The 11,805-nt window shown below is 48.1% G+C and overlaps 1 protein-coding gene and 1 long non-coding RNA gene across 2 annotated transcripts; one reads left to right on the top strand and one right to left on the bottom strand.

Annotated features, from left to right (window-relative positions):
• Positions 1-614: 614 nt before the first annotated feature.
• On the bottom strand, positions 615-2,569 carry LOC149356847 (uncharacterized). Its single transcript, XM_089576444.1, has 2 exons — positions 1,957-2,569; positions 615-879 (listed from the first exon to the last, which is right to left on the bottom strand). The coding sequence occupies exons 1-2, from the start codon at positions 2,526-2,528 to the stop codon at positions 615-617; spliced, it is 837 nt and encodes a 278-aa protein (XP_089432570.1). The 5' UTR covers positions 2,529-2,569.
• Positions 2,570-4,610: 2,041 nt separating this feature from the next.
• Positions 4,611-8,654, top strand: LOC149356848 (uncharacterized). Its single transcript, XR_016291700.1, has 2 exons — positions 4,611-5,004; positions 8,029-8,654. It is a non-coding gene; the product is annotated as an uncharacterized LOC149356848 (long non-coding RNA).
• The last annotated feature ends 3,151 nt before the right edge of the window (positions 8,655-11,805 follow it).

Genomic DNA, 11,805 nt, shown 5'->3' on the forward strand with positions numbered 1-11,805 from the left:
GGTCCCGGTGTAGCGACCGCTGCGAAGCTCCGTGATGGAATAGGCCAGAACGAGAGGAAGGGGAAAGTCCTCACCTCCACCAAGATGTTACGTGGCAGGAGGCGTTCACAGCCCGCAGAACACTGGCGCACTCACACTGAACAGAACACAAGCACAGGGCGCACCGGACGTCAAGACACAGGCCACTGCACAGGATTCAGAGCCCGAGCACGCGCCAAGCGCCCTCTCACTTCGTCTGCCTCATCGTCTCTGAGTCGACCCGTATCAATATTTTCACACAGAGATAATATAGCAGTCATCATTGACCTATTACCTAGAAAACCGTGCTGGTTAGGGTAAAGAAGGTTATTCTTTTCTAACAAGAGCTTTATACGACGGGCTACTAATTTTTCAAACAGAGTATTGATGCAACTAAGTATAGAAATTGGTCTATAATTTCCGAGCTCATTAGGATCACCATGTTTAAAAATCGTATGTATTCATTGTAAGGGAACAGCACAACAAGTGACACATAGCAGTGTTTTTCCTGCAGCGCTTGTCTTGTCTGTGTCTCGCCATTGTTATGCTGTTCCCCTAGAATTAACAAGGGACACAGCTTTCTTTTGCAGTGCTCTCTAATAGAGTGGCTGCACTGGCTTTCGACTGGTGCATGGCTGTTTGTAACTGTCTGCTTGGTTCGGTCGTGCAGGCTGCACACAGTGCCTGGCATCCGAGTGCTGGGCTCCCCAGACGTGGCTGTGGTGGCCGTCGGTCCGGATGAGTCTGACATCTTCCAGCTGCTGGACAAGCTGTCGCTCTGCGGGTGGAACCTGCACCCTCGGGCTTCCACCTGTGCTCCACACTGCTGCATGTGGCTGAGAATGTGGCAGACCAGCTTGTCTCCGACGTGTGCGAATGCACAACAGACACCATGCAGGGCCCCCTGCTTGCCCAGCAGTAGAAAGGTGAGCAGCAGCAGTATATTTATGTTCAGGGCAATGCAATGCACGCATGCTGCAACGTCTCTGGCAGCAAATTCAAACTGACGGCTCTTTTGTACTGCTGCACACAGACTTTCTTTTATTATGTCACTTTCAAAAATGACGGCCGCACAGTTGACGATCTATCCCTCTTCATGCACCAAGCACCGAAGCAAGGGGAAGTGCATGCCATTGAAAAATAGCGCTGAGGGTTCAAATTGTTTGCTGTAGGCATTAAACCTATCATCAACAGATGTTGCCTTTGCCCCGAACTTCCTGGGCATCTAGAGCACACTCTACTTCAGTTTTGTGTGGAAAATGGCACAAGGGCCGATATCCTGTGGTGTTGGCGGGTCCCGGCAAGGAAGAAGCGATAAGAACACTGCGTAGTACTTTATTGGGCAACAGCTGAGATGCGTTCTCCCGGCGGCGCTCATGCAGGTGCTCGCTTTTGTAGAGCCACGCCTGACGTCACTTGGCGCGTCATCACGCGTCTCACTCGGTCCACATGAAACGCCGGCACGCGTCTCACGCAGCTCGCACAGAACGCCGGCCCGCGTCTCACTCGCCTCGCACAGAACGCCGGCCCGCGTCTCACTCTGCTCGCACAGAACGCCGGCACGCGTCACTTCCTCCACCGCAATTTGGAGAGTCACGATGGCTGGTATCGGTCAGGCGGCTTCCTGACTCGCTGAGGGTACCGCCTCGTAGGGCTGTTTCCGCTGACCACGGGTGCAGGGCTAGTTGCGGAGACAGCGGTTGATGAGGGTGGCGGACAATCTGAAAGTTCTGGATAACCGATGTCGGTCTCCTCCCCCACCGCAAATGGTGACGGCGTGTTCGCAGCTGAGGCTCATGGCAAATGGTCCTTGTGTCGCCTCCACATGCAGGATACGTTGGGTGTCTGCACCTTGACCTCGTACGACATTGGCCTGGTGCGCTGCACGATAGTTGCTTTGAGCCATCTTGGTCCGCTCCTGAAATTGCGCACCAAAACCTGTTCAGCTTGTGCAAACGGCAGATTTCGTCCCAGTCCAAACACAAAGTTTCGAACCACTCGCGTCCTAGAAGAGCTGGTCCGCCGTAGGTTGCGACGTACGACGGAAGGTCACCGACTTGATCCTTGTACCTTACGGCTGCTTTCAAAAGGCCGCAGGGCTGAACTTCTCCCGTGTACATTTTCAGTCGCAGTTCCGTCGGGTCGAGTCTTAAAGGCGGTCTAAGCCTCTCGAACTGCTGTCTTGATATTACAGACACCGTAGCGCCTGTGTCCAACTCCATTCGCAGAGGTACACCTTGAATTGCGACATCGACGGTGATGGGACGCCAGGTTTTTTGAGACAGCGTCTCGATGTTTCCCGTGTCGTCACTTTCAAGAGCGCGTATCCACTTCCATGAACTCGTTGGATACTGCTTGGTACCACGGCAGGCACGCTGAACGTGGCCTTTCTTGCCGCAGTTAGTGCACTTATCTGCTATGTGCGGACAGGCGCGAGAAAAATGCTTGTCGGAGCCGCAGCGATAACACTCGAAAGAATGCTTTCTTTTGGCTGCGTCTTCAGCGCTCATTTTGTGGAAGTCATCGACAGCTACTCTAGCATGCGCTTCCTCAACATTTTTCTTAGCTTGTTCCAAAGCGAGTGCGTGTTCAATGGCTTTTTGGAACGTCAGTGCTTTGTCTTCTGCAAATAAGTATCGCTGAATGTCGGTGCGGAATAAACCGCACACAAACCTGTCACGAAGCGATTCGTCCAAAAAGGTACCGAATTCACAGGTCTGAGCTAGTTTTCTGAGCTCGTCTACGTACTGTGCGATGCTTTCATGCTGCAGCTGACATCTTCTGTGAAATTTTGCTCGCTCTCCGATCACAGACACTCTTAAGGTGAAGTGATTGCGAAGCAATTCAGTTAGCTGCTTGAACGTCTTTTCTGACGGCTTATCTGGTGCGGTCAGAGATTTCAAGAGGCTGTATGACTTCGGCCCAATGACGCTTAGCAAAGCATGCACCTTGAGGTCTTCTGGAACTTTGTTCACCGCGAAAAAGGAAATTAGGCGTTCTTCGTAACATAGCCAGTCACTCACAGTTTCGTCGAAGGCTTCTACGTGACCAATCTGACTGGAGGCTGCCATCTCGGACGTCTTGTCGCCTTTCGTCGTAGGTGCGGTTGAATCCAGCGTTGCTCTTCGGACTGTTGCCTCGGTACTCCGTTGTCCAGCTTCAGCGCTTCTTTTCTGCGTCTTGCCTTGCTTCCACCATCCTCGTCGCCAGTTGTGGTGTTGGCGGGTCCCGGCAAGGAAGAAGCGATAAGAACACTGCGTAGTACTTTATTGGGCAACAGCTGAGATGCGTTCTCCCGGCGGCGCTCATGCAGGTGCTCGCTTTTGTAGAGCCACGCCTGACGTCACTTGGCGCGTCATCACGCGTCTCACTCGGTCCACATGAAACGCCGGCACGCGTCTCACGCGGCTCGCACAGAACGCCGGCCCGCGTCTCACTCGCCTCGCACAGAACGCCGGCACGCGTCTCTCTCGGCTCGCACAGAACGCCGGCACGCGTCATATCCCAACTTGCGACCCTTTCACAAACAGCTCTTTTGGTGACTCCTGGTTGAGTGAAAGGGACGTTAGCAAAAAAAAGACACAAGGTGGGATACGTGCCCAAATTGTCTTCCACTGAAGGGCATGAGAGACTTTAATGACCGTTTTTTGTTTATAAAACTTATACGCATCATTTTGTGTGTGGCTATAAATCTTTGTTGGCCCTAACGTCCAGGCTGTGCTTGTTAAGGTAATGGTTAAATTACTTAACTAGTTAAGTCTAGTGTGTTTTTCAAGGCAACTGACGTCTGCCGCAGCTGACAGTTTGTTCCTGAACATATTTCCTTTCTATTTGACCTCCCTGTTTTTATGAATTTTTGAAGTCGCCATAAGCAAGGCACCACAGTCGCAAAACGTAGGCGCGCAGATGTAAGAGGGTCTCCAGGGGCCCGTGACAACCTCCTCCTAAACGTATGTGGGGACCCAAAAATGCAGTAAAAATAGGTTGTATTGCCGACAGAACGGAGCAGTTTTCCCAAATGCTGCCATCGAAACGGCATGCCTTGAAATGCGACACCTGCACTGGTGGAAGCCATGGCAAGCTTTTGCATCAACATCCTAGTGTGCGCAAGGAGCTGAGGCAGTGACCAGCAGCGCCCCCTTAGCATTGACAAGTCTTGTGCTGTGCGATGCTTTGGGAGCTACGTTTTCGCATGCTACAGGCCGAAGACAAGGGTCTGGATAACGGGTGACTCTTTGTTTTCATGCAACGAGTATGCATCCAACCATAATATTCAGTGGCACGATTTGCTCACTGAATGGATGTCTTGAGCTCGACCATCATCATCATCAGCCTAACTACGCCCACTGCAGGGCAGAAGCCTCTCCCATGTCTCTCCAATTAGCCCTGTCCTTTCCAGCTGCGACCACCATATCACCGCAAACTTCGTAATCTCAAACGCTCCCCTAACTTTCTACTGCCCCCTGCTGAGCTTGCCTTCTGATCTACTCTGCTACCCTTAAGGACCAGCGGTTATCTTGCCTTCGCACTACATGCCCTGCCCAAGTCCTTTTCTTTGATTGATTTTGACTAGGATGTCATTAAGCTGCGTTTGTTCCCTTACCCACTCTGCCTGCTTCTGGTCTCTTAACGTTACGCCAATCATTTTTCTTTCCATCCCTTGGTTAGCCTCAGACCTGCTGGAGGGATAACTTCTCATGCTGTTCTCTGCTAGATGCTGGACCTAACATTTCTTTTAAGTCAGTCCATGTGCCAATTTTTAATTTTTTGCCACAAACATTTATTATATACCACTGATGTCTTTGTTTTGTTGGAGGCTTCAGTCTATGGAATGGCTCACAGCATCCCTGATCATTCTGTAATTGAAGAGATGGCATGCGCCCACATTGGTGCTTGTTACAGCATCCGTCGCCTCCCATAAGCTAACCTGCACCGCTTTGGTCCTGGTTTGTCTTCACCTGTGGCAAGGAGAAGACAACATGGCAAGTGCGCTCTACCTATCATCACAATGAACACCTTTTCTGTATGTGTGGCTCAAGGACAGGCCTATTATTGGAGATGCCTCTTGTTGCTGCCCTGTTGAAATTTTTTTGTTTTTGTCTCCTGATGGGGCACAGGTTTGTAGCTGGCTGAGGGATATCTGGCCTGCAGTGCCCATGAAACATGCAGTTTTGCGAGGTGTGCTTGGAAAGTGATTAGACTGATTCTTTCGTAACCACGAGTTTTAGTCTCTTTACTTGTCAAGGTTGTCCCCTTCAAAATACATCGTTCCCTTCCGCATTTTCACAGGGACAGAGACGTTGTTTACAGTATTGTAACAGTTCTGGACGGCTCCTGCTGGAATAGGTTTCAGCTCTTCTATTGCGCTCTTCTGGATGTTATCCAGTGCACCTAATTGACGCCTTTCCGAGTGGGTTTTTAGCCGGGGGAATAAGGAGTCACAGGGACTGAGATCCAGCGAGGGGGGGGGGGTCTCAGGAACTACAGAAATTTTATCTCTTGCCAAAAAATCATTGGTGGACATTGCCGTGTGAGAGGGTGCATTTTCGTGGCGAAGCATCAATGTCCATGCGGTGCCTTTCAAGGCACCGCATGGACATCTTTCAAGGAACTTGGAGTCTTTCAAGGAACTTGATGATAAAAAGTTTGATTGAGAGTTTGTCTTAAAAGCACAGATTCCTTGTGGATGATCCCCGAGCGTCAAAAACGCAAATGAGCATCAACTGAATTTTTGATTTGCTCACTCTCGCTTTTCTAGGATGAGGAGAGTTTGTAGTATACCACTCCCGTCTTTGGCGTTGTGTCGAGATCATACTCAAAAATCCACAATTTGTCACCTGTTATAACATGACTGAACAGTTCTGGCTCCCTTTCAAGGCACTCCAGGTCAAGACACACACCTTCTTTATAGTAGTTCTGCTCAGTTGTCATGTTCTTTGGAGCCATCTTTGCATATCAATATCCTGCGTTAAGATTTGATATATGGTAAAAACATTCAGATTCAACTCATGACTCATCACTCTCGCAGTCAGGCAATGATCTGTCGTTGAAAGACACTTCACGCTTTGCACATTTTCATCCGTTCTTGAGGTTCAAGGTCGCCCCGCGTGAGCCTCGTCTGCCATTTCCTCTTGGCCTACTGAGAAGCCCTTGTGCCATCGGAACACTTGTGCCCTGGATAGGGAATGTTCTCCGCAAGCCTTTTTCAACTTTTCATAGGTCACGGTAGCAGTTTTTTCAAGCTTCACACAAAATTTGATATCGCAGCGTTGCTCATACTTTTGCCGGTTTTATTCATAACGCACTTGACAGACACAACTTCATTTCACATGCTCTCAACATTCGTGTAGCAACTGCAGCAAGTTCAAACTAGTGCTGAGTCATGGGCACGATCCAGCCTAACACACCGTGCGAAGGGGGTGACAGCAGCATCGTCGGTCCACATACTGTTGCCAGTCTCTTCACTTTTCTAACACGCCTTGCATGCCAAATGTGGTGTAGTTCATCAAGTCTGCTACCAACTTCACTTTTTGTGCTCAGGCTGGCTTTTGTTTCCAGTGGCCGTGTTATGGCAGCGAAGCAGTGTTAGGGGGGGCTTTGGTGTTCTGCGCTTTTCAGCAACTGTGGAATGCCAGCTCGGAATGAAAGGGTTAGCCTCAGTAAGCATATGTGCTTGGCAGTACTCGGCAGTTGCTTTTAACAATGCCTCGAGGATTACCACGAGCGTTGCTTCTGATGTCACTTGTGGCTGTTGGTTACTTCATTTCACACCCAAAATTGGACTTTGTGTGATCCCAAGAGACAAAGCTGCATTTGATGCTGATGTCAAATTCTTCCTCCACGCATCTCAGCTTGATATTCAGAAGTCACATTTTGGGGCACTGTGCTTTGCCATGCAGTGAACATTAGTGGCTATCTATAGATGTGCCATATTCTAATGGTGCTCAGGTTAAAGCTTCTGTACCGGTGAAGCTGTTTAACACTGATTAGTGGTCACCTTGTAAAATAAGGTCGAAGTTTGTAGTTCAGGTTTTGCTGTACTTTCCGTTCGACCTCTTGTTATGCAGGAAGCGCATGAAGCTATCGGATGTGGGGTCGACAAGACAGCTCTTATCTTGCGCGCTAGGCGCACTGCAGGTTGCTTTGTTCTAGGCACACTGTGGGTTTTCTTTTATCGGCAGCATCCGTGAGTGCTTGTAATGAAGCTTTTGCACTACACTGTGTGCACCAATTGGTTGTGGCTACTCTGTTGCATCTGGCTGCAGACACCACAACATAAGAATCAAGTTTTGCCTGATGGGCACTTATGCCTTGAAAATAAACCTGTGTCAGAGCAGTAGTGATAGTTTTTATTGATTAGCCTTAGCTTTATGTATCTTTGAGCCTTGGAGTTTTTGCTTTAATAGATATCTCCCTAAGACAAGTGTAGTGTCTCTATCTGCATCTTTAATCTTAAAATCACAACTGGCTGTCCTCAGCTTTGAGAGAGAATCTGTGTGAATAGCTGCTAATGGAATAGTTGTCACAGATGCACTCACTGCGTACATACTGGCACCTTTTAAAGTTGTGCAAATAGAGCATAATTTCTTTCATGGATTGAATTAGAGTTGAATAGTGCCTAAGGTTGGCAGAATACCAAGTCTTGGTTCAAAGAAAATAAATGTCAAGTACCAAAACTGTCTTCTGGAAGGCTCAGCAACTAGGAAAGAAGTTGGTAAGCAAACAACATTTGGACCTCATTGTTTTGTTTTAAAACAAGTCCGAATAAAATCTGACAAGTGAATAAGATTTTTTTTTAAACGACTGAAAAATGAAGTGCAGAGGCATTTATTGCCTCTCACTTCCTAAGTACGTCAGTCAGCATTTGTTAGCACAAGGTCCGAGTATCAATTTCTAGAACTTTCAGACTTAAGTGCATTGTCACCAACCAAATGTCCAACCGCTGCCTTCTTCTGACGAACGAGAACAGAAATCGCCTGCCACCTGTCATAGAATCCACTATATTTGCAGGGCGTCAAGGCATATACTGCTTCGTGGACACAAGAGATGACGGCATCATTCTGGACTACTCGCAGGAGGTTTCTTCAGTCTCTAATGAGGGCCATTTTCGCGAGCTTCTGCACCTTCGTGTCTCCAGTGGTGACAGGGAACTTGAGAAGTACCTTGCCATCGCATCATCTCGGGCAACCTATATCAGCAAGATGACCCCGGAATGAACTCGTCAAGTGCTTGAAAGCTGGCTGCCCACTGACGTCATCAGGTTGTGGGGCACACGCGGCGGTGAGGCGTCGCCCTTCGTACAGCATTCATCCTACAGCATTCCCACTACAGCATTCTGGCTGTCATGGCTTACACGTTTTAGTCACGTTGGAAGCTAGCTTGTGGTAGGGGTTCGGACCAATAACATGCACCTTCAATTGCATGCTTTAAGGCACGATTGAGGTGTCCACCGAGATGTCCATCTGAGGTCTCTTTTCATTTTCTCAAAAACATTTCCTTTCCTCGAAACACATGCTCTCGCGTGAGTGGCCTCAGAATTTGTTTTCAGTGCTGTTGCACAGAAAGCTGGGGCAAAGCATGTATACAGACAGTGTCACAAAAAATAAAGCAGCCTTCTTGTTCAAAAACAACGGAAATCTGTGTGCAACCAATCTTTCAGCAGAATTGTAACAATGCTTTGAAATTAGCGACTTTTTTACGTGGAATGTAGCCTTACGCACCAAAATATTTTACCTGAATCTTTTTAGACATGTTCACTTTGCTTGTATGCATTTGTTCAATGTCGTTTCTGAGGTGAAGGAGTGTTTGGTTATGTGTTTCGAGTTGAGTCGTTCGCTTGTTGAAGTCTGTTATTGTTTTGTCCATTGTGCTTAATTTGGTTTTCAGGCCTTGTATCTTGGTGATCAACTGGGTATGGCCAGTGCTTAACTTCTGTAGTTCAGCCAGTACAGCAGCACTGCTGTCGGGACCAGGATTAATTCCAGCATCACCCGATAACATGAGCAAGGAATGAATTACATGAGCACACTCAATGGCAATAGCAACACAGGAGTGTGGGCTCGGAAACTACACCAGCAGAAAATACATGATTTTTTAGCGAAGAGGACACATGTTTTACTGACCTGCATCGCAAAGGTAAATGGGTTAGATGGCATTGCCGTAGTGCAGTCACTGAGCCCACGGAGCGTTGTTGGTGGGAGAAGCCCTTTTATAGATGATGTTGCTAATGACGGTGCGGCCAGTGATGTAGCGAAGATATTCGGCGAGCGTAGCTCCTCTGACAGCACGTTCAGTGGGGATGAGCAGCTGACTGGTGGCAGGTGGCAAAAGCCCAGTCCGTTTCCGGTGCACGGCAGTGCGCAACCCGATGACGCCCCCGCTGACAGGCATGCCAAAGTCGGCAGCAGCAGGCTGGCAGGCGCAAGGAAGGTCACCTGCATCGCAAAAGCGAGTGGATTAGATGACTGTGCCATAGTGGAGTCACTCAAGCCAGCACTACTGCAACTTTCATTCATTTTAAATAAAATTAGTGCCAATTTTATGTAAGCACAAATTGCACCGGTTTTCCCAGAGTTTTTTAGTCTACTCAAATTCCCTAAAAATCCTCAGTTTTCTTGGTTGGTAGCCACCCTGTAAATTGCAATGCAGCGCGCAAACGGAACAAGCCTCCTCATTCAATTCCAATGTACTGATCGAGCACAGTGCATCTTATGCGAATGCAGTTTTTGTGTGCCTCACTTAAAGGAGAAACCTCAGTAAGGTACATCAAGCAGGGCTCTCATTATATCAGACTCTATCAGTGTTCTTGCCACAACAGCCTTGTAGAGAAAGGATGCTCCTGATCATCCTGTTACCATACCGATGTTTTCAGCAAACGCAAACACTTTCAAATGCCCTCAAAATAGAGCTGTCAAAAAGAAAGAAAGCATATTCAGGAACGAACTGTCAGCTGTGGCACAAATCGGTACTTTGAAAATCGCTCGAAATGTTTAGCTAGCTAAGTTAAAAAATTTTGTTTAACTTTATTAGCACAGCCTGGAGGTTACGGCCAATGGTGAGCTCGTAGTCGGAGACATGCCTGCCAATGCCAAGGCTTTCAAATTCGTAAAACCTTCGCGACTGGGGGGTGTACCCACACCAGCACACAATTTCTTTTTTAAACGTCACACTGTCACCAGTGCATGATGTGATAGCGCTGAAGCGTCATCACGGGTGGTGTCGCACGTGAGGAAACAAACAGTGAACAGCACGTGACGAGCGTGGAATTTCGGCATGCTGGAAGAGCGCAGGTATCACATGGACTAAATCTAGGGCAGCATGCATTTGTTTCAGAGCCTTGCAGGAACAGCAATTAAGATGATTTTGATAAATAGACAAAACATTCTCCGCCAACACTGCCTCAGTGTTCGACTTAAGAGCGTTAGCTACAGGAGCTTCAAGCTTATGTTTTACGGAACTTTAACGTTCCAAAGCGACTCAGGCTAACAGGGACGCTGTAGCGAAGGGCTCCGGAAATTTTACATGAGCCTCTAGAATTTCGCCTCCATCGAATTCAACTGTCATGGCCAAGATCAAACCTGCCTCTTTCGGGTTAGCGGCCGAGCACCATAACCGCTGAACCACCACGGAGTCTCGAGAGCTTCAAGTATTTACACCGATGTACTCAGCAAACGTGGAGAAGAAAGAATCCAAACATCCACGGATGTTTCCTTCCCGGAAATATCACTTTTAAGACACGAGCAGTGCCATCCATCTCATGGATTTTGCACTACGATTGTGAAGTCATTTGATGCCACTTTTAACATTCTGCGTCAAACGGGTGACCCCCAAATTTTATGCAAACGGCGTCCCAGGAGAAGTCCACTTCTATGGCTGCTATACTGGCACATATATAACGAATTAAGTCTAGGTATCAATGAGGCACAGTGTTCCAATCAAATATAGTGTGGTCATGTGGTTACTGTTTGAGTCAATCTGACCACCATTGACGGACGAACGTTAGTAAGAGCTAACGCTCTCAAAATATCCATGACGAAGCAGTCGTCTTCCTAAACCGCGTCTACGTTGGCTGGCTGACTGATAAACAAGTGACAGCTGCCTCCGCTTCGGGCTGACGGTGAAGCTCTGAATACGTCACTATGTGGCCAGACTCTCTATCTGTCTACCGCCGGGGGCCTGCCGATCGTCAAAACCCCTGCAGTTGCATGCATGTCAGTGGGGCGCCGATAAGCAATGCCACATGCAGTTCAGTCCTGAACACATATATACAGGCGATCGGTTAGCCGAAAATGTCATAGCGTGACACACCACCATTTTAGGAGCCCGTCCAAACTGGCCGATGCCAGCCCCTGAGCGCCCAAATAAATGAGCTTCTGACGCCATAATCTTACACAAATGCTTGGCACGACTGTGGCAGCAGTCCAGGTTATCTGTATTCATTTTTAAGTATACAGACGATGTATTTTACTGGTACTCACCTATGGGGCAGAAACGTGGAGACTAACGAAAAGGGTTGAGCTTAAGGACAACGCAGTGAGCAATGGAAAGAAAATAAGTGTAACATTAGGAGCCCGGAAGAAGGCAGAGTGGGTGAGAAAACAAACGTGGGTTAATGACATAATAGTCGAAATCAAGAGAAATAAATGGACTTGGGCAGGGCATGTAATGTGAAGGCTAGTTTATCGCTGGTCTTTAAGTGTATCGGAGTGGATTCCAAGAGAAAGGACGTGTAATGGGGTGGCAGAAAAGTTAGGTGGGCGGATCAGATTAAGAAGTTTGCGGAGATGC

The sequence above is a fragment of the Amblyomma mixtum genome, chromosome 3 (genome assembly GCF_055824585.1).
Source record: "Amblyomma mixtum isolate Tamu chromosome 3, ASM5582458v1, whole genome shotgun sequence".
Classification (NCBI taxonomy): domain Eukaryota; kingdom Metazoa; phylum Arthropoda; class Arachnida; order Ixodida; family Ixodidae; genus Amblyomma; species Amblyomma mixtum.

Bases quoted from the DNA above. Each gene is read 5' to 3' on its own strand.
- LOC149356847 (XM_089576444.1), bottom strand. From the start codon at position 2,528: ATGAGCGCTGAAGACGCAGCCAAAAGAAAGCATTCTTTCGAGTGTTAT. The intron at 880-1,956 runs GTTTTGGTGCGC...CACACGTCGGAG, and splicing joins CGTTTGCACAAGCTGAACAG to ACAAGCTGGTCTGCCACATT.